Below are 26,813 nucleotides of genomic sequence, written 5' to 3'. Positions count from 1 at the left end.
TCAGATTCATTAGTACATTTATTAATATTCCATTCATATTCCTTGGAATATTCATTTTTATTTATCATTTATACATATGGCATGATTTCAACCAAAAAAAATAAAATACATGGTTTGACGTTTATCAAATAATTTTAATTTCTGAATGTAAGTCCAAAGCTGAGCACAAAGTAGAAGATTAAAGCGTGGAGCCGGACAGCTTCTGTACCAAGACAAGTCCTCCGGATCAGCGTTCCACGACCAGTTCTGCTCAACCGCTGGGAATTTCACTGCTCCCAAACCATTTCACGAGGAATGCTACTTAACTTTCAGTTAAACTAAACCTGAACATCTGTATTATTTCAAATCAAAAGGCAAAGCCGTACGAGCGACCAGGCGGCTGCTCGGCCGGAGCTTCACATGGAGCTGGAAGTGCTGCTGAAACGGGAGGAATCAAATCAAGCACTACGCAGTTTCCACCTACACATAAGATACAGTCGTGGAAAAAAGAAAGGAAAAAAACTCCAAACTGCTCAAGATAAGAAATGTATACAAACTTTATAAAAATCACATTCTGTCTAGTAAAAAGAAAGTGTTGAGCAAAGCACCAACTATGAAAAAATCCAAAAATACAGAGATCTAGATGAGTTATTATACAGGACATCACTGATGTCAGCTGCTCTTCACAAACGAACCCCCGGCTCATTCACCATAAACACACACAGAGGGAGTGGAAACGTTTCTCTGCTGGGCTCACTTATCAAAGATAAGAACATACAATCAAAAGTGCAACGACGCCAGCCGGCTCCTCCTCCTGGGCTCTGCCAACTTTGCATCCTTTTCCAAAACTTTAAAATCATTTAAAAAATGTCCTATTTCATCAGATCCTTAAGAGCAAACGAATGGCTTGAACAGAAAGAATCCATCATTAGATTTTATTTGGTTAAAAAATATAAATATCTCAAGTAAAAAAATATCACAGGTGATTTTATTTTCTTTAAAGTACAAATAGAAAAAAAAAACAAAATTCTTGGCAAAAATGTTGTCAGTCTTCAAAAAACCAGAATGGACTAGATGTTGGTTGGGGTACAATCTGCGCGTGTTGCTTTGGGGTGTTTGTTCCCGGCCGTGTGTCGGGGGTGGAGGGACGGGGCGGCGCAGCAGCTCCCCGTCCTCCTGCAGCTCGGAGCTGCAGCTCCAGGTCCGACCGTCAGCACCCGCTGAGCTGCAGTCTGCTCTAGAGACACCCGAGTCTCAGATCCACTAAACACCCGGCTGGTGGGAACGTGGTGTGAAGGTCCTGGCCCCCCCGGGGCAGGTTCCTGGAGTCGCTGGTCCCTGGAGCCTTCATTTCTCCAGCGTTCGGGGCGTTTCCACCTCACCCGGGCCCAAAGTTTCAGCCTCTGTCCTGCAGCGTTTGGCCGGCCTGTCGAGGGCCGGCGCCGCCGTGTTCTTGTGGTCCAGTACGGCCTCCAGAGAACCGTTCCTGGTGAGGCTGGGCAGGCTGGGCAGGCTGGGCAGGCTGGGCAAGCTGGGCAGGGAGGGCAGGGAGGGGGCGCTGGGCAGGCTGGGCAGGATGGGCGGCTCGCAGCCGTTGGAGTTGCTCTCTGCGACGGGGGGAGGCAGCTCTGCCTCTGGGTGAGACGGGCCGTTGGGCTGAAGCCCCTCGGGTTTGAGCAGGCTGGTGGGAGGAAGCTGAGAGAGCTCCACCGGGTGGCTGGCTACACCTGCCGAGGGAAGAGCACTCAATCATTGGTGGTGTCACACAAAGAACAAAAACTGAACAAAAAGTCTCATGAAAATTAAGGGTGTAATGATACACTAATCTCACGATACGGTACGATACACGATATTGAGGTCACGATAACGATACGATATTATAGCAGTATTTTTTTAACAACCTTGAATGAGGAACATATGACTGGAAAAAAATTGTCTTTTATTTGAAAGACACAAAATACAAAACAATGCTGTGCGTTTGCCCTATTGTTACAGTTTGTAATGTTTTATAACTGTTTAAGTTTTAAAGAGAAAGTCAGGCCAACCATTTTCCACAAACTGAACTAAAAGTAAATGTCAGGTTTGCATTATGATCTTCAGTTTCATACAAGTACAAATATTTAGACACAAACTGAATAGTTTCTCTCATGTATGATTTGACTTTTTTCTTTTCCAAAAATTTTACAACTAAAATTAAATAAAAGTAAATAAATAAATACAATTTTACATCATAAAAAAGATTGATTCACCTTATAAGTGTAAGAGGAGATTTATTTTTGTTAAGAAGGTTATTTTGGTAATTCAGGGTTCATTATTTTATAAATATATTCTTTATATTCTGATGTAAATCAGGGACTATAATGACACTAGTCAGTTAATCTGTAGTGATTAGTCTGTTTTAGATTGGGCGGAGTGATACGCCACAGTACGGCACTAGGTGCTGTGTTGATGTTCTAAAATCCTACACTGTTGAGGGACATTAAAGTACACTGGAACTCAGCAGAAGTTGTCCCCGTGTTTATCCTACTCACCACCCCAAAAAGGTTTAATTTAATAAGGTAAGGCTTAACTCTACACCAGACTTACATCAGTAAAAGTTATCTTACATATTTCATACAAGCCCTGTGTTGAAAAAATAGATTTTTCGATTCTAAATCGATTCTCATATTAATTCCTAAAAATCTATTCTTATGTCTAAAGATTGATTTATTTATTTTTTCATAATTTTCGCCAGGTGAACTTTAATCCCAGTAGTCGGACACAGTTTGTCATGACACTTCTGAAGAATGCCAGGTGCTTCATGGTAAAATGTGTGCGTGGTGACAGAATAAATGAGATAAGTTAAAATGATTTTTTTACTGCATGAACTGTTGCAATTTCTTTCTTTTTTGCACTTTAAATGGATATGGAAAGGCCTGTTTGAGTTATTTATTTCTTAGTTATTTCACAATAATTATTGTGAAATTATTATTTCACTAGTTATTTTACAGTCATATAATTCAGGCAACAGCTCAAAAAACATTTTAAATAACACTAAGCCAAATCAATATCGAATCGGATCATGATAATCGATTCTGAATCTTAAGAATCGGAATCGAATCGATTCTTGACTTTTGAATCGATACCCAGCCCTATTTCATACCTTTGTTTATTTTCTGTTCCACTGTTTTTAATATGCAAAGAAAACATTTGTGTGTCTGTGGAGCTGAACACGTGGTGAGTAAAGCACCGTCTTGGACATGGAGTGAGTAGTTGTGATGAGAGCTCACCGTTCTGGCTGCTGCCGTCCTCCCTCTCAGAGTGGCTGGCACTGCTGCTGGAGGTGGTGGGAGGCGGCGACGCCGCCCTGCTGGACGCCGCGCTCTCCGTCTCATCTAGTAGTCTGTCCATGTAGTCTCTGCAGAAGCAGCACAAACAGGATTTCAAGCCCAGTTTTAAAGCAGCTGGCTCGTTCCAGAGGTTTGCAGCGAGTGGCGACAGAGACAAGTCTTGCAGCTAATCGTGATCAGACCAGACTGAGCAGTACTTTATTCCTCTTTCCTGAATCCACTCATCATGAATCTATGACCCGTCATAACCATAAGCATAAAGGCGTAAGGCTGGAAGTTTGAACACACATTTAAACGTTTTTTTTTTTAACACTGGGAAAAAAAAAAGAGATGTCTGTATTATGGTTTTGGATCCAAAACTTAAATAGTGGAAATAAATCTACAGAAATGGAGCTGAAACATTTACAACCCTTAGTTAACACACTGTAAAAATGATATAAAAATACAATCAAATGACTTGCAGATCTCATGAATTCACATTTTATTCACAAGAGAACTTACAAAACATACCAATTTGTAAAAGAGAGACATTTATACATTTTATGAAAAGCATTAGCTCGTATTGAATTTGATGGCAACATGCCCCAAAGAAGTTGAGACACCGTCAAAGGCTGGAAAAGTAATGACTGGGTATAAAAGTCAATATTAGTGAGTGTGGCAGGAGAAACGATGGGTAGGGAAGCACCAGTCAACTTCTACAACAAAAATGATCTGCAAGGTGCTAAATATAAAATAATGTAAATGTCTCATACACAGTGTGTGATGGAGACCGTGGAAATATTTCTGTCCTCAAGGAACAATGCTGAACAGCAAAACTGGATGTATCCAACCATCAGGGCCCTGAAGAACCATGGTTCTGTTCTGGAAATCACAAGCAGCTCAAGATCCATCCACAATCTCACGTTAGAGCTAGTGATGCACCGAAATGAAAATTTGTGGACGAAACCGAAACTAATAATAAACACTTGGCCGAATACCAAACAATGGTTCTTTGCAGTTTTTCATTTAGTCTGCCAATTTTTTCACCATTGCATAAATCAAATAAATGTGCAGTGAAATACCCGCCAGTCACAATTTGTCTAACTGCACTTATTGTATTTTTTCTCATAATCCTTTTTCATTTTCTCCCGTTCAAATCCAGTTAACCGGGTAGCGATGGGGCTGATCTCCGCAATTTGAAGCCTTGTATATTAATTGTAAAAATCTGGGTTATTTTCTTGGAGGATCTAGTCATATCAGACAGTGAGGGTTCTCCACCGCGTCGGTAGTACGGTTCCTTTTCTCTGCTGTGTGTCCCGTCTCCATCACCGAGCGGTTTCCCGAATCCAACTCAGCCTGGATCATTTCTCGTGTCCTCTGCTTTTTCCCACATCCCAGTAATGATCTGACATGATGACATGTTTGCTGCATTTAACACTGCACGCCCCCCACTCCAAGCTGTTCGCTGTTTGATTGCGTCACCACGCGCCGTTATTAATTGTTCGTTTTTTTCCCCACTTATTCCACCGAACAGGTTTTTTTTGCAATTTCGGACGAACAATTTCGGTTACCGAACATTCGGTGCATCACTAGTTAGAGCTCCATTTAACCTGCTGGGGTTGACAGACGCGCCAGCGCGTCCAAATCACGACTGCTTTACGATAACAAAGCAGCAAACGGCCAAGTCCATTTCAACGTGTCTCAAAAGTGCAGACTTCAAACTATATGTCAGTTTTTAATTCACGTTATTAGGCCAAGTAAGAGTTATGATAAATTTGTTGGTTTTTTTTGCTGAAAATTGTTTCAGTTTGGTCCAGGAAGACCCGGCTAAAACAGGCCGTTTCTTAGGAAAGCTCTACAAAAGAGGAGAGTTGTGGGAGTGAAAGAGACGGTGAAGGAACCGTGGAGGTGACAGGAATAATGTGAATCAACGTCTTTTCGTGGCAGGAAATATTTTTCTTGTGGCACAAATTTGTGGCATCTTATTTTGACACCTGACTTTTCGTGGAGATCAAAAACAGTGTGAGACTTTCACTGCATTTCAATGTAAAAAGTGTTTTTTCTTTTTAAATGTATGATTTATATTTCCATTTTAAGAATAAAAATAGTTTTTTTTTTATTTCAGAGGGAGAAAAGTTTTTCCGAGTCAGATTGTAAGTTTTTGTGTGATTAACAGGGGTAAAAACAACTGTAAATTCACAGGTGAGGTTGTTCTGAAAAACTTCAAAAGTAGTTAAAAACAGCCAATTGTACCCAAACTCCTGAGGATTAAAGAAAGGCCACATGTAACACAGTTTTTGGGCCAAAGCATATTTACAGCAAACAAGAGCGAAGTGGGAAAATGTACAAAGAGACAGAGAGATTTGTAGAAAGTAGCTCTGCCTGCAGTCCAGACCCTTCAATGACTGAAAACATTTCGACGCATCGTGAAAGAAAAGCTATGACAAAGACGAGCCAGGTCTGTTGAGCAGCCTGAATCCTGTTTATAATGTTGACCTGGCCTCAGACGAGACCAGGTCAACATTCCTGTCCTCAGTTTCCAGTCGTACACGTTGATAAAAGCAGAGTGGCGGCTACATCACCACCCCAGCCCAACTTTTGAGACGTAGCTGCCATCAAATTCAAAATGACCTCACTTTTGCCTTAAGATTATTACATTATAACCTTTAGATGCACTACCAAATACAGGATTGTAATCTGTAAAATATAAATTAACCAACTTTTATTTTCTTTTTTTTGCATTATTATATACAGGACTGTCTCAGAAAATTAGAATATTGTGATTTTCTGTAATGCAATTACAAAAAAAAATGTCATACATTCTGGATTCATTACAAATCAACTGAAATATTGTTAGCCTTTTATTATTTTAATATTGCTGATTATGGTTTACAGCTTAAGAAAACTCAAATATCCTATCTCAAAAAAATAGAATATTCTGGGAATCTTAATCTTAAACTGTAAACCATAATCAGCAATATTATATTAATAAAAGCTTGCAATATTTGAGTTGATTTGTAATGAATCCAGAATGTATGAAATTTTTTTTTTTTTTTTTTTTTTTTAAATTGCATTACAGAAAATAAAGAACTTTATCACAATATTCAAATTTTCTGAGACAGTCCTGTATAACAATTCATCATTTTGTGTTGGTAAAGCCCTTATCAAGTGTTTATATCTTTTGAAAGAAACTTACGTGACACCAGGGTGAAGGTTGTATTTTCTTTTTCCAAGTCTGGTTTGCTGTGCAAAGAAATCATAACGCTCAGACTTCTTCCACATGTAATAAAAGGCCACACATTCTCCTACAGACCTAGTTCTCACCTGAAAGATTTAATTCAGCAGAGATGAAATCACCATTATTACCATTGACTGAACAGAGCAAATTCAGCATGAATTCAAGTGAGACACAAATCACGGTACGACTCTCGACCATTTCAATCAAAAATAAAGAACAGACAAACAAAAGCACTGACGTAGCATGTTAGAAGCAACAAAGTTTGACTTAATCAATGAGTAACTCCGGCACCAAGGATACAAGAGTTATCTCATCAATAAAGATATCAATTTAACAGTACTGATATTTAATTGACGACAATTTAATCACAATAGAAAAAAAAAAATCATTAAAAATTTGTTGTTTTTTTTTTACACTCACCTTGTTGGCCTGTATTAAATGAAAGTCTTTTCCATAAGCTTTTAGCCCTTGTTCAAAATTTCTACATTCCTCTTCAGTCCAAACAGATATCTCCTCTGTTAAAGAGACGAGAGTATTAATGCTGCACACAGGTACACACCTAATACAGTCATTTAGCACAAAACTTAACACAAGGAAAGCTGAGATTTCTCTGCATGGATCAAGTACCTGATGCACTATATTACATCACAAACTAGTACTATATTATTAGATTTCATGCTGAAATCTGTGTAGGCCAACTGACAGCAAACGTGAGCCATACATCATATTTTAAAATGACATTCATGACTATTCACTGCACCGATTTCTTTACGTGTCTTTTTTTTTCCACATCCCTACAGCCGCCTTTGATGAAAACGGGTTACGTTATTGTAATAGCAACTAGTGATGCACCGAAATGAAAATTTGTGGCCAAAACCGAAACCGAAAATAATAATAAACACTTGGTCGAATACCGAACAGGGTTCTTCGCAGTTTTTCATTTATTTTGCCAATTTTTTCACCATTGCATAAATCAAATAAATTTGATTTAGGCATGCTTTTCAAAGAAAAAAATCTTTTACAAAATTACAACTTAGAAAATATTTATTGAACATAAAAATAGATTGATTTATGTTGTTTTGGTTCCACCTCCTGGTGAATGTTAGGTAAAATTCTTATGTGGTTACTTTTTGGTTGGCAAACGATTTAAGTTTGTGGCGTGCAAGTTACGGGAGCGGCCAGTCTATTTCCTTATATTACAACGCCGTTATTAATTGTTCGTTTTTTTTCCCACTTATTCCACCGAACACCGAAAGTGTTTTTTTGCCATTTTCGGCCGAACAATTTCGGTTACCGAACAATCGGTGCATCACTAATAGCAACAAAAGCTTACCAACAAGTGTAACTGAGTCAGAGACAGAAAAAAAACAACAACTTCTGAACGTCACGAAATAACGATTTCCCCCAACGTGAAAGGCGCAACAGGGTGAAACGTGTGCCTGCAACCTAAAACCAGTCAAATGTGTGTAAAAATCACAGCGAAAGAAGAAGAAGAAGGTTTCAACAAGTGTTTGTTTACCTCTGGCAGCTTTAACGTTAAACCTCAGTCTCCTCAGCGCTTCTTCTGTGTCAAAGTCACATTTCACAAGTTCATATAATGCCTGCAGGGACACACAAACAAGTTTATAATAATGAAGCCAACATTTATACATCATTATTAAGCTTTGCGTGATTCATTAGTTAGTTAGTTCATATTTATTTCGGTCAATCACAAACTTGCTAAAAATACTAAAAATGTATTGAAGTCATTTGCGATTTCTTTTATGTTTTCCTTTATTGTATTATCCTTTTTAAAAAACTTTGGGTATTGTGGTTTTCCTGTGCTTTTCTTAATTAGACTGTTCAGTAATTTCCAGGTTCCTTGAATGTTGTTTTTCTGTTGTTCCAATAGTTTATGATAATAATCCTTCGTTTGTTCTTATATATATTTTTATATATTTTTAAGAAGTTTTTGTATAGTAGATTTTTCTTTTTGCATGCATTATTGAAACCTTGAATTATCCATGGCTTTTCCTGTTTTTGTTTGTTTGTATGTAGTGTCTTTTTTAATGGGCAGCGCTTATTATATGAATTCATTAATATAGACAAAAAGGCATTATAGGCTTCATTTGGGTCGTTGTAGACTTCACTCCAAGTCTGTGTCTGGAGCTTTAAGAGCATTTATGGCCTCAGGTGTTTTATGTCGTGTTATTTCATAGGAGTGATTTGTTGGTTTACTTTTATTTTTGAGGTAGTATGGCAATATAGCAAAGACAGGGAGATGATCAGTTATGTAATTTATGAGTAATCCAGATGTTATTTGTTTCTTTATAGCATTTGTATAAATGTTATCAATGAGTGTTGCTGTGTCTATGGTTATTCATTACAAATAGGCCTGTGTTGAAAAAAATCGATTTTCCGATTCTAAATCGATTCTCATATTAATTCCTAAAAATCGATTCTTATGTCTAAGGATCGATTTCTTTTATTTTTTATTTTTCCATCATTACATTTTCGCCAGCTTTAATCCCAGTAGTCGGACACACAGTTTGTCATGACACTTCTGAAAAATGCCAGGTGCTTCATGGCAATATGTGTGTGTGGTGACAGAATAAATTAGATAAGCTAAAATAATTTGTTAACTGCATGAACTGTTGCAATTTCTCTCTTTTTTGCACTTTAAATGGATATTGAAAGGCCTGTTTGAGTTATTTATTTCTTAGTTATTTCACAATAATTATTGTGAAATTATTATTTCACTAGTTATTTTACGGTCATATAATTCAGGCAACAGCTCAAAAAACATTTTAAATAACACTAAGCCAAATCAATATCAAATCGGATCGAATCATGATAATCGATTCTGAATATTAAGAATCGGAATCGAATCGATTCTTGACATTTGAATCGATGCCCAGCCCTAATTACAAATGAAAGAGGCAGTCACCTGCTCATTGTCCTTGATATGGGATCCCTCAGGGATTGCATCCACTCCCTTCTCGTCTCCTGTTCGCCTTGACGCCTCCGTCAAGAACTCCACAACTTTCCCTTCAGGAAGACGTTCAGGGTTCCACAGCAACTGGTCGTCATTTTCATAAACTACAAGACAGGTTTAAACGAAAGCAATGAGGCATCTGAATTTACTGGACCAACGTCAGATGGCGGGAGCCGAGCGGCCAGCGTACCTCTCTCGTTGTCTTTATATTTACACAGGCCGACAGGCGTCTCCGCCTGATACATGGACCCCACCATGATCTCCTGTTGGGGACGAATACAAGAAAGATGATTTAGGAATGGAAAAGCTGAAAAGTACTTTTAGATTCATTACAAATAAAGAACCTGAGTTCACTGAACAAAAACAGGGGTCCAGACTGAACTTTCTTCACAAATACAGGGGTCGGCAACCCAAAATGTTGAAAGAGCCGTATTGGACCAAAAACACAAAAAACAAATATGTCTGGAGCTGCAAAAAATGAAAAGTCTTGTATCAGCCTTAGAATGAAGACAACACATGCTGCATGTTTCTATATTAGTTAGAACTGGGGGAGATTTATTTTTTCATTATGCACTTGGAAAAAAAAAAGTTGAAATTTCAAGAAAAAAGCCCAATCTTGAGAAAAAAGTCGAAATGTCGAGGAAAAAGTCAAAATGTCGAGATTAATGTTGAAGTACAATCTCGAGAAAAAAGTCTAAATGTTGAGAAAAAAGTCTAAATGTCGAGGAAAGACAAAATTTCATGAAAAAAGTCAATATTTCGAGAAAAAAGTCTAAATGTCGAGATTGAAAAGGAAAGGAAAAAGGAAGAAAAAAAGAGAAAACAAGGAAAAAAAAGAAGAAAAAGGAAAAAAAGAAGAAAAAAAAGCGAAAAAAGAGGAAAAAAAAGGAAAAAAAAGGGGGGAAAAAAAGGTTAAACATTTTTGAAAAAGCTCCAGGAGCCACCAGGGAGGCGCTAAAGAGCCGCATGCGGCTCTAGAGCCGCGGGTTGCCGACCCCTGACAAATAAAAGACATAATTCCTCCACATCAAACCCCTTTTCTTATTTTTAAAACCTCAAAAGGTTATTATTATTAACCAAACAAACACCTATTTTGTGGTGTGTTAACAGTTATCTGATGCAAGTGAAAGGTTCTTCCATACCTTCTTCCAGTCTTCAGACGGAACGTAGTCCTCGTCTTCGTCCGACTCCTCCTCTGCATCGTTATGACCTGAGGACCAATGTGATCGTCAGCTCTCTAATTCTCACCGCAGTGTTTTCAAATTCAGACCAAGAAGGTTTCCAGGACAAGGACAAACAGGATGATCAGGAAGCACATACTTTCAAAGTACTTGAGTTTCTGGGGACGGATAAGTTCGACCGTGCCGAGCGACCTGACGGAGCGCGTGCGACCTTCAGATGTGGCCTGGGCTTCACTCTCCTGTCCCGGCGAGATTTTAAAATCCTCACCCTGGAAACACACAAGAAGGGAAATGACGGTCAGTGATGAAACTCACGTGCCAAGAGACATGTCAGGATGTTCTTCCGAAGGAGGGCACGGTCTTTCAACACCTGCAGCAAACTGCTGTGGATGTTTTATCAATCTGTGGTTGCCAGGGTCCTCGTTCACACTGTCGTGTAACGGGGGGGGGAGATCCAGACTGGATGAACTCAGTGTTTCCCCTACCATTATATAGGCCTGGCGGAGCCGCCAGGCCAACGAGACCCCCAGCCAGGCCTAAAAAAAAATATGCCAAAAAAATAAGCGGCATATCTAGGGCTGCAGCTATCGAATATTTTAGTTATCCAGTATTCTACTGAAAATTCCATCGAGTAATCGGATAAAACATATTTTTGTTTAGTTAAAGAGCAATTATAAATATACATAAGATGTTAGATGTTAATTGACATTACTAAGACTAATTGATATAATACAGTAGGTTCATGGCTGTGCATTTAAAAACCATGAACACTGCCTTCACTCAAAAAACTAAGGATTTTACCAAGAAGTTTTCTTATTTCTAACCTAAAAATGCCATTACACCTGATAACACACATCACTTAAAAGATTAGGTGTTTTTCCCACGTGTTTCAATTGAACTTTCATTTGTGTAAAGCAAATTTTAAGTTCTAGTTAAGTTTTAAGTTTTTAGTATAAGATTTTGAGTTTTAGCAGTGTTCAAAATAAAATCATGAGCCCTGCTCTATTGGAGCACATTAGACACCAGCGCTGCTTGTTTTATCCATGAATGACTACAGAGCTAAAATTGAAAACTACCCAGTTAGCTTTATTATGTTTTTATTTTTCTGACTTTTTCTGCCTTTTCTTTTAGTTAAAACTGTAGTGGGAACAGATTTTTAGAGGAACCTATGTATGTACCGGGTTAGAGGGGGAACATATAGGAGAACGGACCAGAAGAATATAATATATTTTTGTAATCGAATTACTCGAATTATTCGAGGAATCGTTTCAGCCCTAGGCATATCCATTCATTCATAAATCAATGATCATTTACGTTTAGGAGCGCCTCTGCGCAGCGCTGTTCTGCAACGTCAACCTGCTTCGTTGCCTAGTAACAATGCGAGTACGGCTGCTGAGAGCGGGCATATTATGGGATGTATAGAGTTTGTAGCTAGCCAACTATGGCGCCGTCAAAAAAAAAGAAGGTGCGAGGGGGGCTGCTCAATTACCCTTACATGCGTACAGGAGCAGAGCTGTGCACTAACAAACTTATTTTATCAGGAATTAATATATTTCATCCAGAAAACTGACATTTTTGCTGATTTGACTGCAGTTTTTACCTGAACTGCTCATGAGAAACACGTATCTGATGTTGAGGAGCTGGATGGTCCCAACGATTTTATTTGCTACATTGATCCAACGCAAAATAATTAAAAACCGTGCTTATTAATCACAAAATACAGTTTAAACATCATGACCAAATCCGCTCCGACCCGTTGTGTCAGTGATCAGCGCAGACAGACTGCAGCTTAGCCTGAATTATGGTTCCGCGTTAAATCGACGGCGTAGTGTACGCGGCGACGCGTACCCTACGCCGTAGGCTCTGCGTTGGTGTGACGCAGAAACATAAATCAGCCTTTACCGTCGCTGACACAGGTCCGGCTGGTGACCCAGTAAAAAACAACGCATTTAAACATCTGTCTGGGATCCTGAATGGCTTAATAACCATAAATACAGCCCTTGGTGGTAAATTTCTAATTTGTTGTTTAGCTTAAATTTTTTTCCTGATTGAGCTTATTTTTTTGGTAAGCAACAATGATGAAAATAACAGACAACAGATTGTCTTTCCACTAGAACCACTAACGGTTAATTTTTTCCCCAGGCATTGTCAAATGCATGTAACTGTTATAACAAAAACAAATAACAAAACGGGGAAAACAAATCTTCTACAATGTTTAAATTATTTATAACTGATATAATCTCAATTGTGAATAGGGATGTTTTGTGGAATATGCCGTCAGCACAAACATCCCGTTAAAAGAGGACCATCCCAGAGGGTTTTCATAGAGATCCCTCTGAAATATCTAGAAAAGATGTGCTAATGCTCATATGGGGTCAGACCAGCACACTGCAGCCTTTCAGACCCATGACACTTTGGCTAAAGGTTAGATTAAGCCTAATGATTTCATTGAAGTGATATCATTCAGCAATATAGGCCTACAATGATTTTTAATGTACTTTTCGGTGGGCACCACCGGGCCTGAAAAAAATTCTAGGGGAAACACTGGAACTGATCAGACGGCTCCGTGATCGGCATGAAGCTGGATCCTCTGGTGACGGTGGCAGAGACACCCAACAAACTGCTGGATATTATGGACAAAGGCAACCAGCGTCTGCACATCGTCGTCATCAACAACCAGAGGAGCCTGTTCAGCAGGACTGCTCCTTCACACGCAGCACTAGGACTAAAGAACTGCTTTGTCCCTCAGGGTGATAACTCCTCTCCTGGGAGGGGGGGGGGGGGGGTTAACAGGTAGCCAACTACCACCTCATCAAGACATGTAATGTTATCCAATCTTGTTTCTTTTATATCAAGACTGTGGAGATGACGGTGGACTTCAGGAAAAACCCACTGTCTCTATGGAGCCAAATCAAGGCCAAAAGTTTTGCTAATTTGAAAATAAAATTTGAACCTGAAAATTCTTTTTTACAGTTTCAATTTTATTTTTTTCAGTATCAGATCTTTTTTTCAGTTTCAAATCTTTTTATTTCAGTTTCAAATCTTTTTTTTCAGTTTCACGTCTTTTTTTTTTCAGGTTCAAATTTTTTTTTCAGGTTCAGACTTTTGGCCCGGATCTGGCGTGGGGGGCGTGGCATCAACTGAGAGGGGCGTGGCATCATGAGTGACAGCAGAACAGAGAAGGCGGGGGACGTTCCTCAGTCATGTTGCCTTCAGGAAACGTAGGTTGCAGAAGTTATCAGTAGAAGTATGATTCAACACTGTATATACACCATATTCACGTGATTGGCAGTGGAAAAAACTGATATTAGTGACACATTTCTGTTTAAAAAGCTGTTTTAGACCGTACTTGGCACCAATCGCAGTATAAAAGCAATAAACTATGCCAGACTGTACAGTTCAACAGCCACACTTTAAAGTTTGACATTTCCCACTTCCACATACTACCAAGTACGGTTACCCAAACGGACTGGAGTTAACTTAAAGGGGACCTATTATGAAAAACATGTTTTTTCTTGCTTTAACATATATAAAGTGGTCTCCCCTCAGCCTGCCAACTCAGAGAAGGAGGAAAGCAACCAAATTCTGCAGTGTCTGTACAGCCGCCCGGATGATTCTTCCAGTGTCATGTGATTTCTACGATCCGTTCAGAATCTGCTCCTGTCATTACGTAACAATAGGAGCAGATTTCCATAGGTCGGCCTCCGCTGCTGAAACCACACCCACAACTAACTCCTCCAGCCGGTGGCTGCTAAAATAATTTGATGTGAACTGTCAGAGTTGTTTGTTTGTTTGACTATCCATGTTGCATATGAATACCTATGTTAAACAATATTAGTGGCTTGATATTCTGTGCACTGTTTTTGTTCACAGTTCTGCAGGTTTTACAGTTCACTCACTTGCACTTTTTTGGTTGGTTTACATTTTAAATGATCATGAACATTTTTTTTGTCTGCTAAAACTACTTGAAACTTTTTTAAACTGCTTAAAACTACCTGTTTGTTGTGCCATTTTCTATATGGTTCTTGTTAAAACATGCTATTTGCTTTATTTGTTAATTTAAAAAATCGTTCAATATGGGAAAAAAAATCGTGATCACTTTTTTTGCCATATCGCCCAGCCCTAGCACAGAGCCTCATTATCATAGCCCCGCCCCCTAAGAATCCAGCACAGATTCTGAGGCTAGAAGCGGTAAAACTAGAGACATGGCCCACAGGCTGAATTTCTCATTTATGTAGAAAAAAAAAACAAGCTTTAGATTGTTTTTAAGACATCCAAGGCCTGTTTAAAATATACATTAAATGCCATAATAGGTCTCCTTTAAACGGATGGTCAAAATGTTGCGAGTCAACACACACAACAGTAAAACTTTGTTTAAAGTGTGACTGGGACTAAAGGGAACCATGTGATTTAAACACCAACACACCTCATTTCTCTTCAGCTCTTCAGTGCTTCTGCTGCTTTCATCATGATCAAGGTCCTCCTCCTCTTCCTCCTCCTCCTCCTCCTCCTCTTCTTCCTCAGGTTCTTCCTCATCCTCTTCCTCCTCCTCTGCTGGTGATCTGCTGTTCCCATAACCGTAGAGACTCAGCAGCTCATGGATGGGCATTTCACCCTCCTTTCAAAAGACAATTTGAAAGGGATACTTAAGCATTAAAAAAAACAGTCCAAATTTGGACAGTCAATTCAGACAATTTTGTTAAAAGAAAACTTAAAACATTTTATCAACATACAGGAAGGCAAGTTTATTTGTATAGCATAGTTCAACAACAAGGTGATTCAAAAGTGCTTTACAAAGACATAAAAACATTTAAAACAAATAAAAAGTATGATTTAAAATTTAAACAAAAAAAAATACGAACAATAGATGAAATCAGTAGTTTTTAGTATTTAAATGCAGCTGAGAACAGGTGAGTCTTCAACCTGGACGTAAATAACTGAGGGTTTCAGCTGATCTGAGGCTCTGTTTGTTCCAGACATGTGGAGTGTAGAAGCTGAATGCAGCTTATCCATGTCTGGTTCTTAGTTAGTTAGTTTAGTTTAAGTTTATTTCAGTCATATATATACATTTCAAGGCAACAAGGAAGAAACAAATTACAATTTGACTGAAAAAGGCTCAGGCAGAAGCAGAGCTTATTAATGCCCGCCTACTATACAACCTAAGCTACACAATACATGGTGTCAAGTGTGAAGAAACACTGACCTAGACTCTGTGAACTGATCAAAAAACCAGATCCAGGTGACCTGAGGGGTCTGGAAGGATCATCCTGGGTCAGGAGGTCCCTGATGTATTCTGGTCCTGGACCATTCAGAGCTTTATAGACCAGCATCAGAACTTTAAAGTCTGTCCTCAGACGCAGTGGTCCCCAACCTTTTCTGAACCGCGGACCGGTTTAATGTCTGACAATATTTTCACGGCCCAATCTAAAAGGTGTAGTTGATAAAAACTAAATAAAATGACAAGATCGGCATTAAAAACTGTTATACTTTCTCTATAGTAATATTAATAATAATAATGATGAATAATAATAAAACATAATTTTCAAAAAAATAAAATAAAATAATGGAAATTCTAAATTACCTTTTAATATGAGTATTTCTATAAATGTGTTTTTATGTTTGTTTTCTCATTAACGTTATTTAAAGTCAGGCTTTTTTTATTTGTTATATATTAAGGAGACCGATATTCAGTGCTTTTATTTTGAAGGCGTCTTGCCGAGACCTTGTAAACATCCGGCGCTTCGGACTTTAAAGGTAAAAGTTTAACGGCAGTAGAAAGTGTGTCTGCTAAGTGTCGGGAATGCTAAAGTAACTAACTGACACAAAAAGCCCCTGCTGATAAGGATTTGTTTTCTTTGCAAATTTTATGCTGTATTTGTGCCCAGCTTCAGTTTGGTTGCCATGGTTACTCTCATGTATTGTGGTTAACGGTAGCTTTATTACCGACCGAGCAAGAAGCTGCGTCGGTCTGTATTTAAGTTAAATGAAACGTATATGAATGTAGAAAGACTAACTATTTTATTTAATTCCTTTATAGCTCTTATGGTGTGTTTGCAGTGTATTTACTGAACATCAAAGCAATAAAAACATTGTGAACCATCAGTTTCAGTCATCCATCATCAGGGGATGATACAGAAATTTTTTTTCCTCTCTGTGCGGCCCGGTACCAGATGACCCACGGCCTGATAGCGGGCCGCGGCCCGGGGGTTTGGGACCACTGCTCTGACGGACAGGCAGCCGGTGTAAAGACCTCAGAGCTGGACTGATGTGGTCCAGCTCTGGAAAACCGTTACTAGACCAAAGGATAAGGACAGAAAATTGAGATTGAAAGGAAGAATTTTCAATCCCCCTTTATTGTCAGGGGGTGTTTGGAACCACTGAGAAGTTAAATTGACAGAGAAGAAAGAGAGGAGGGCTCATTGCGCTTGTTAACTGCAGATGGTGTCTTGCTGGACATGCTACAACTCCAATTTCCTTTTGGAAATGATCTAGGTATTATAAATGTAAGGGCATTCCACCACACACCTAGACAATAGTCTTCTTCACAATAACAATAATAAATAAATGAATTATATACTTAGTAATGCTACTAAGTAGTATAGCCAATTATTAAAAAACTTAAAGGAAAATCTCCTCGTGAACCTGCCTCCCCACACCCACCCAAGATGATTTCAACTTCCAAATCAAAGACTACCGTGCTCCGTGCAAATAATACAAAAAAAAAGCATGAGAAAGTGTGAGGTCTAGGGCTGGGTATCGATTAAAATGTCAAGAATCGATTCGATTCCGATTCAGAATTGATTATGAGGATTTGATTTGATCCGATATTGATTTGGGTTAGTGTTATTAAAAATGTTTTTTTAAGCCGTTTCCTGGATTATATGACTGTAGTAATGCAGCACATTAATACTAGTATTATATTGAGATGCAACAGCAAGTATTGGCAACTAATGATGTCTCCCAGAATGCTGATAGAACTGCTTTCAGAAACTTTGTGTGGGGCAGAATTATCAAACAGATCCAGGGCAGCAAACAGAGAATGAATGAAATCGGTTTAATTTTTTCCCACATTCCGTTTTTATTATTTCCATTTTTGGTGTTTTTCGGTTTTTAATTTTTGAGAATTTGGTTTTTAGCATTTTATGCAAATTTAAGAACACTTACAGAGTGAAAAACATAAACATTAAAACACAAAGAGGCTGACGATCATGTACTTTAGAGGCAACGTCTGGAATAGGCGTAATCGTAATTTTGTATTACAGTACGAGCTACTTTCCTCGCGTGGAGCGAGCGAGGTCAGTTTACAACGCAGCTGGTTGTCTGTGTGTTAACGTTAACGCAGGCTCAAACAGCAAGTATATTTGCGCATTAACAGTCCTGGGAAGCTGCTTTGCCCCGTACTTGGGAGTAAACCGGTTGTTCTGTAGCTTTTGAGCTGATTTCTCAGGCGGCCGCTTCCACGTTTGTTTTGTTCATGAGGGCAGCGGGGGCAAAGAAGCGCGCAGTTTCCCCAGCTTTAAGTGACCACTCTTGCAGCATTTTCTCGAAAGAAAAGTTCATTAAGCCCAAGAAAAAAAAAAAAAAAACATTTACGCTCATTTTTAAACCTTTCAGGAGTTTTAAAAACCCCCGACGCCATGTTCATTGTTTGATAGTTTCACAACACGCCTATGTATGAATTAAATGATGTGACTACTGGGATTAAAGTTCTTAATCCCAGTCTTTAGACATACAGATCGACTTTTAGGAATTAATATTAGAATCAACTTAGAATCGGAAAATGTCTTTTTTTTCAACACAGGCCTAGTGAGGTCTGCTTTTATGCATGTTATTAATACCAATATACATTCCCATATCATTACAGTAGGAGTACACGGTCGTAAGGTTAAACCTCGTGTGTAGATATACTTTTGTTTTTCTGTTAGCACAATACCTCACAATGTGCCCCAGTTTACTGTTAGTGCCAACCAGATCCCTTTCACCTGCTGACATATCAGCGAGTGAAAGCCAAAACTATGAGCAAACCCAAAAAGTATAAAACATCTCAGGTGGGAGTATTAGTTTGTTGTTGTCTGTATTGCATCAGAGCACAAAATATGTTTTCCTGACTGTTTCCTGACTATGTTTGTTTTATGAGCTGAGTTTCACCTGGGATATGACGTTCTACCCCCTATCAATTATCATGTTTTTTTTTTAATGCAATTTAAAATAAAACTAGATGTCAAACTGGCCGCCAATACTGTAAAAAACATTACGGGAGTCACTTAAAATTTTCTTTACAAGGCAGACTAAACCACACGGCAAAAAAAAAATTAAGTACAAACCCGAGCAAGATCCTCAATCTCATTGACATTGGTCTCATCTTCTGCCTCCATCATTTCTTCTTCTTCCAAGGTGCGCTCATCGTCAAAGTCATGAACTAGCATGTCAGCTGGTGGATCAAAATCATGGTCATCGGAACCTGCTGAACCTCCTGTGGAGGGAAAAAAAAAGCAATATTACACATTTTCAATTTAAATACGACTTGATTGTGCTTTTAAATCTCTGAATTATAGGCAACTCAGATAAATTTGTTCATAAATGGCCATCCTTCATAGATTATTTTAACTCGTTGAAGACTCTACCCACAGACTGATCCCCCTTCATTTTATTTTCATTTCTTTTATTTTTTTATTTGAATTATTATCATTATTATTTTTGTTACATTTTATGTTTTATTTATTATTTCCATTTAATGGGATATCAGTGATAGGCATTTGCATTTACCACTGTTTTTGTTTTCTGTCTGCCACTTTTGTTCATCCATTACTTTTCTCCATTGATCATTTGTTACTCATCTGTTTATTTATTATTTAACTGTACAGACTCTGTTCCTTAGTTAGGCCTCCCTTGTGAGGGCCTGGTTAGGTTTTGTGTGTTAGCAAAAAGAAAAAAAAGGGACGATGTATATCTTTGACTATATGTATCCATATTATCATTGTTTTTTCTAAAAAGATTTTAAAAAAATCTCTGAATTATGCCATTCATAAAAAACATACATCTTTTTTTTAAAGTATTTATTAGAAATTGTTTACATGTAAACACATTTAATAATTTACAAGGTATTCATTTAGAAACTACAAATCCATTTTACAATTATGGAAAGGTCAAATTTTCATTGCTTGTACATTGGTTTTTGGTTTAGTTTTTTGCTCCCAACCAAACTATCAAATTAAATTAATACTGCATACAAGTTTGAATAACAGAATTAAACACTGTGTCCTTCACCAAAAAGGAATGAAAAAATACCAACAAAAACAATTGGGTTTTGACCCGTATAGTGTACCTGGGCTCGCATTCCCGAGGGAGGGCTGAAAAACAGAAGAGAAAGAGATTGATGTTAGGGCTGAACCGATTCCTCGAATAATTTGAGTAATTCGATTACAAAAAATGATCGAGGAATTTTCTCTGCCTCGAGGAATCGTTTAATTTCACCAATATTACGCCCGGACTACATTTAATGCGGCGCAACGCGCTGACGCCGCACACGTAAAAGGTAGAAGAAAGGATATGTTTGGTTTTTGTAACATGCCGTGCTCAGGCAGTCTGCAATGGCCCAGACGGGAGACACATGTGCTTAACTTTTATTTTTAATCTGCTCTATATTCTTCTGCTCGTAGCCTACGGCGTAGGCTCTGCGTTGTTGTAACGCGGAACCATAAATCAGCCTTCACCCGGTACATACATAGGTTCCTCTAAACATCTGTACAGTTTTAACTAAAAGAAAATGTGCTCCAATACAGCAGGTCTCATCATTTTATTTTGAACACTGCCAAAACTCTAACTTAAAAGGAGCTTGAGGCTCCTTTTGAGACTCTCTAGCGCCACCCTTCACCACGACGGTCGTTGGGGGTACTGCAGCCAACAGCGAAGCCGGCAAGGGAGAACGGGGAGAACGTGCATGCAGCGTCATGTGACGTCACATCTGCAGCCCAGCGCGGGAAATTCCGGCCCGGAATTGCAGCACATTTTGCAGCACACAGCCTGTTCAAGGCAACGGAGAGATACACTATTAGAGGGTCATTCTTTTGGGTTTGGAACGCTTCATCTGACATTATTACTAGAAAACTTAAAACGTATACGGATTTTTTTCATAAATTCTACCTCAATCCGGCCTCAAGCTCCTTTAAAACTTGACTAGAACTTAAAATTAGCTTGACACAAATGAAAGTTAAATTTTAACACGTGGGAAAAACACCTAATCTTTTAAGTTATGCGTGTTATCAGGTGTAATGGCATTTTTAGGTTAGAAATAAGAACATTTCTTGGTAAGATCCTTAGTTTTTTGAGTGAAGGCATTGAATTTGTTCAACTGGTGTAAGTTCAGGGTTTTTAAATGCACAGCCGTGAACCTACTGGATTATATAATTCAGTTTTAGTAATGTCAATTAACATCTAACATCTTATGTATATTTATAATTGCTCTTTAACTAAACAAAAATATATTTTATCCGATTAATCGATGGAATTTTCAGTAGATTACTCGATTACTAAGATATTGGATAGCTGCAGCGCTAATTGATGTTGAGATCAGAGCTAGACGGGGGGAAGTGTTGAGCTCAACAACCAAACAAGTTGTTAAGCCTGATTTATGGTACGCGTTAAATCGACGCAGAGCCTACGCCGTAGGGTACGCAGCGACGCGCATCGTCGCCGCGTACCCTACGGCGTAGGCTCTGCGTCGGCGTAACGCAGAACCATAATTCAGCCTCTACTGTAGCAGATCAGAGGAAAAGCGCGCCGACGCTGCGTTTCTGCCTCTACCAGCTCAAACAGGGATCACAACAACACTCCCAGCACAAAACAATACAGCAATACGACTCCCATCACAAGACTGGTGTTCAGCACATTAGACCACAGTCTAGATCCCAAACCACAACGTTTCTCTCAACTCGCTAACTTAAAACTACAAGTTCCATGCTAGTATATTCTCCTTTATATATGTAGCTAAAAAAACATCAGAGCTGAGCATGATATCAGGGTCCTGCCGATAACGCCAGAAAAATAAATAGGACTGGTTTTGAAGAAGAGCTTGCACCACCCGGCGGAAAAAGAGCAAACGTGATTAAGTTTCCTTGAACAAAACAGAGCTAATCCGCAGCTAACGCGGCTAACGCGGCTAAATACGAAGTTTACTAAACTAAACACGCCTCCGGCCAGCAGCAAGAACACCTGCTCGTTCACACGCTGTCCGAGAGGTGGAATGTGAACACGACGCGCACATTAAACCCCGACCGACTGTCCCGTAGTTTAGAAAAATATATTTTTCCCAACATTTATTACACTTTCTTACCTCCGCCATGTTTGCGATCCTGCAGGGTGACGTCAGGGGTCGACGTCAGTACCCGGATGTAGCCCCGCCCCCCCGCAGCGTCAGGCCCGAATACTGTCTGCAGATCAATATAAAAACAAAATTGTTGGTTTTTTGCATTCTATAACCCAGTGGTCTTCAACCTTTTTTCAGTGATGTAGCCCCTGTGAAATATTTTTTCAGCCAAGTACCTCTAACCAGCGCAAAGCACTTTTGGTTGTAAAAAAAAAGACCTAAAACAGAGCACTGTGCCATCAGTAACTGATTTATGAAACATAAAAATATTGCTGCTATGCTTCAACTACGACTCCATCGTTGGTCCAAGTGATTGACAGGTGAAGCCAGGTGATTGACAGGTTAGGTGGAACCATCCTGATGGGGGATACTCTGCGGTTTTAGGATAATAAGTTGAATAGCCTACTCCTGAAGATAAAATTAATTTTATGAATTTAGACTTATATTTTCCTCAATTATTTATGAAATAATTATTTTTAAAGGATTTTTTGCATGGATGCTACTTTTTAAATATATGTATATTTTAAAGTCTCACGTACCCCCTGTAGTGCCTTCACGTACCCCCAGGGGTACGCGTACCCCCATTTGAGAACCACTGCTATAACCAGTACTTGCAGGGGTGCAGATCCGATGTCAGGATTGGGGGGGACACCAACGTGATTTTAATTTTTAATTTTTTGCCAATATGCAACTCATACCATGCCATAAATTGGTAAAGGCTCGCCAAAAAATACTGCACAGGGAATCATTTATTGTGCTTACCTTTCTTGTTTATTTGTCCTAAACAGCCAACAGTGTGTGTCACTGCTTACCTAACTGTTATATTCCTAAATCATAATTTTAAGGGTTATGGGCATGTAGTGTCTACTCATCTCAAATTCTTCTCACCATCTTCCTTTTATCCTATGGGACTACTTTATGCACGATCGATTGATATACAGATGAAATATGGAGCCCTAAACAAGTTGTTTAACCTAACTGATCATGTTTTATCACATTTAGAGTCATCACCAGAAAAATAACACCAGAAAAATAACTTATTTGACAATTTTCACCTGTTTCAAGTCAATTTTCACTTGAAATAAGTAGGAAAATCTGCCAGTGGGATTTATCTTCTTATTACAAGCAAAAAAATCTTGTTCCACTTTTTCAGGATCCTTCTGAGACATTAGTCCTTTGAACCTGGAGATGTTCTTCAGGTGATAAAAGGGCAACTTTGTAATTGTCTTAATGTGTCTCTGAAGGTTCAGGTCTGAGTCATTGACTACACCCAGCTTTCGGGCCTTATCAGGGGTTTGTACCTGAAGCTATGTGCTGACTCTAAACACTCCTTTTTTGGTCCAAAAACAACTACTTCAGTTTTGTTTGTGTTCAACTGAAGAAAATTATGGCAAATCCACACATTGATTTATTCTATTCATCTACTCAATGTTTTTAAGGTCTCATTATCCCCTGGTGATATTGTAAGTTAAAATTGTGTCATCTGCATAGTTATGGTAACTTATCTTGTTGTTTATCATTATCTGAGTTAGTGGAAGCATGTAAAGTTGAGGGGGGATGAGGGGGGATGGCATCCCTCCTGAAAATAAAAACAGTCCAAATCATCCCCCCTGTAAAACTGCCATCCCCCCTTTCCATCCCTTATGTCATTTCATCAATGAATGTGGTTTTACTGCTATTTCAACATTTAGAGTCATCACCAGAAAAATAACACCAGAAAAATAATTTATTTGACAATTTTCACCTGTTTCAAGTACATTTTCACTTGAAATAAGTAGAAAAATCTGCCAGTGGAACAAGATTTATTTATCTTGTCATTACAAGCAAAAAAATCTTGTTCCACTGGCAGATTTTTCTACTTATTTTAAGTGAAAATCTACTTGAAACAGGTGAAAAATGTTGTTTTTTCCAGGATGATTCTTTTTTACAGTGTAATGAGATTTTTTTTACTGAAATGAGACATTTTAACTAGAAATAAGACAAATATTCTTGTTAAGATTTTGAGTTTTTGCAGTGATCCATTTTACTTATCCTGTGAAGGACAGAGTCATATTGATAAGTTCAGAAAAGTGTTTTTTATTGTTGTGTTTTGATGTATTTGATGTAAGCCCAGTGGATATTTAAAGCTTACAGAAGGCTGCATTTAACTGCTGCTATGTCATTCCTGCAGTATTTCTGCAGCTGTTTTGGTCACTGCTATTATTTGTAATATATTATATTATTTGTAATCAGCACAAATTATCTGTCCCCATATGATAAAATCCACTATCCCCCCTGACTTTTTTTTTTACAACTCGAGTACTGATTACAACAGTGCCGTGATGAAAGTAAGTAATGAGTGCTACACCTGGAATTTATTACCTGTTGCTCCCCAACACCGTTACTTGAATACGGTTTGAAAAATAAACAGCTTATAACAGCTAATATCTTATAACAAGACAAATGCTGAGTGGATTTGTTTAATGGGTCCTCGCATGAGCTTCTGTGTTCAGTGATCTGCATTCTTCGCATATTGCTTCACTTACAGCACTTAACTGTTCATAAATGTTGTTCCACCTTGACAGCAACGTGGCATTCTTGGAAATCAGACTAAACAAACACATGCGGCTCTACTGTTAAACAGCACACATTCAGTCAGAGCAGAACACAAACACACTCAGGACTTTCTGCTTGCATTGGTGAACACCTGTGGAGGCTCCAGATGGAGGAGACTGATGGAGGAGGAGGAGACTTTGGCAGATGGTCGGTGCACAGTCACTAAAATTTGCATTCATAACTTTGACAGTAATTACACGTCTCTAAACTGGCTCCTGGTTACAGATTTTTCTGAGGAATGTGAGAGCCAAACCTCCTAAAGACAAACAAATGACATGGACCATCGCCACATGGATAAAAACCAGGCGTGACTCTAACGTGCTGTCAGCAGGACTTCTCCATCAGATCATCATACTTTCAATATTTTATATAAGTTCATATAGGTCAGGGGTTCTTAACCTTTCTGACCTTGGGGCCCAATTTTTTCAGTACAGAGTGGCCCGGGGCCCATTAAATATAAACACTGTATAGCAGGGGTATTCAACTTTAAGAGGTCCATTTAGAGAAAATTTACTCAAGCGAAGGTCCAGAACATCATAATATATATATATATATATATACATACATGTATGTGTGTGTGTGTATATATATTCAAGTAGCCTCATAGTTGTATCAACATCTGCATCTGACTGTTATATTAAAAAAAGTACATATTTGCCAATTAACATGTTTAACTTGAATTAAACATATTTTTTTCTCTTAAAAATAAAGTATTTTATTTTATTTTTCAAATGCTATCTTATTTTATTTCTCTACCAGCAGTTTGAATTTCCCCTTTTCTTTGTTAATTGTCTCAACACATTTTTATACTAAATTAATATAAACACATCTTAACAATTTAAGGTTCAGGTTCAGGTTCTCATATGCATGTGGAGGTGCTCATTGATGAGCCTGAAACGATATTTAGTTTTAATTATGTTCACTGTGGAGAAAGCTGCTTCACAGCTGTATCTGGACCCAAACATGGATGTTTTAAGATGCTCAGCTTATTTTTATGTGACTTCAGTTCAGACTTGAGTGGATATGTTTGATGAAAAACTTTGTGTTTTGTTTCAGTGGCGTTTCACTTTCGCACTTTGAACGCCACGGTCTCTGAACGTATGAGACACTGGTTTTGTCCCAGTGGGAAGACTGAACAGGATGAATTTGTCCATTCCGGGTTGCATATTTAAAAATACAGCGATGACAAAACTTAGTTTGATTTTACTTTAAGTTATTTACATTAATAAGTTGTCAGGACTCAGTGTGTCGGGTTCATCCGAGCCTGATCAGCTGGACGGGCACAGCCCGCACCGCAGCTCTCTGGTCGCGCCGCAGCAGTTACTTTCTGATGCTTTTTCGAAAGCCCGAACAGTCCAGTCCAGCAGACACGACAGCCCACGCATCTACATCTACCATCCTTCAGCAGTAACGACGGAGCCCACCGCCCGAGCGGCAGCCTCAGCCGACCTCCCCGGCCGCGGGCACGCGCCGGGATAAATGAGCACGCCGCGCTCGCTCGCTCTGGGCGCAGACCCAATTAATCGATCCCTAATCCTGGCGGATCTACCTACTCTGTGCAAAATGAAGGATTTTCTCTGTAAAGACACACCATTTCTCTTACTATTACACGTACAGCTAGCTGAGTGTCTTCTTCTCCTCATTTGGTTGGGAGTTGCTATGCAGTCCCGCGGCCCTCGCGGCCCACACGTACAAAACTGATTTTTTTTTGGCGGCCCACTAGATGGCGCTCGCGGCCCAAGTGTGGGCCGCGGCCCTATGGTTAAGAATCACTGGCCCAATCCCAATCTCCACCCTCGCAGACTCGTAGACTTACGTGCGCGCTCCCGCACCTTGCGTAAGGGCTTAAGGCTATCCCATTCCTCAAGTGGTTAAGTGAGCGAGGGCTCCCGGCAGCCATTTTCAGCCCTTACTGCCCCCTTCCCGCAAGTCAGCATCCCAGCACACTCTGGGAAAGGGAATTACCCACAGTTCATTGCGTTGTGACATGAAAGGAGGTTACCAGGGAGAATGTAAACAAAACGGGGCGGAGGAAAAGGAACATGTGCGACTGCGAGAAGAAAGTTCACCTGTAAGTATAAATACATAGCCCACTGGTGATTTAAATTCAGAAACTGTTGTCCCGTGATGATTTTTCAACGGCCCTATTATTTCCTTTACAAACAAGGAGCGA

General features: G+C 39.0%; 1 protein-coding gene across 2 annotated transcripts; it reads right to left on the bottom strand.

Annotated features, from left to right (window-relative positions):
- mier1b (mesoderm induction early response 1b, transcriptional regulator) lies at positions 1-22,054 on the bottom strand. 2 transcript variants are annotated; one of them, XM_061732941.1, is made up of 13 exons: positions 22,013-22,054; positions 20,006-20,030; positions 19,005-19,153; positions 15,107-15,298; positions 10,820-10,949; positions 10,642-10,709; positions 9,690-9,762; positions 9,452-9,603; positions 8,045-8,126; positions 6,946-7,040; positions 6,484-6,611; positions 3,249-3,376; positions 1-1,706 (listed from the first exon to the last, which is right to left on the bottom strand). In XM_061732941.1, the coding sequence occupies exons 1-13, from the start codon at positions 22,019-22,021 to the stop codon at positions 1,327-1,329; spliced, it is 1,611 nt and encodes a 536-aa protein (XP_061588925.1). In that variant the 5' UTR covers positions 22,022-22,054; the 3' UTR covers positions 1-1,326. The 2 variants fall into 2 exon arrangements, with proteins under 2 accessions (XP_061588925.1, XP_061588926.1); XM_061732942.1 differs by having other exon boundaries at positions 6,484-6,530.
- Positions 22,055-26,813: the final 4,759 nt, after the last annotated feature.

The sequence above is a fragment of the Cololabis saira genome, chromosome 10 (assembly GCF_033807715.1).
Source record: "Cololabis saira isolate AMF1-May2022 chromosome 10, fColSai1.1, whole genome shotgun sequence".
Classification (NCBI taxonomy): domain Eukaryota; kingdom Metazoa; phylum Chordata; class Actinopteri; order Beloniformes; family Belonidae; genus Cololabis; species Cololabis saira.
This window is presented reverse-complemented; position numbering and strand designations above follow the sequence as displayed.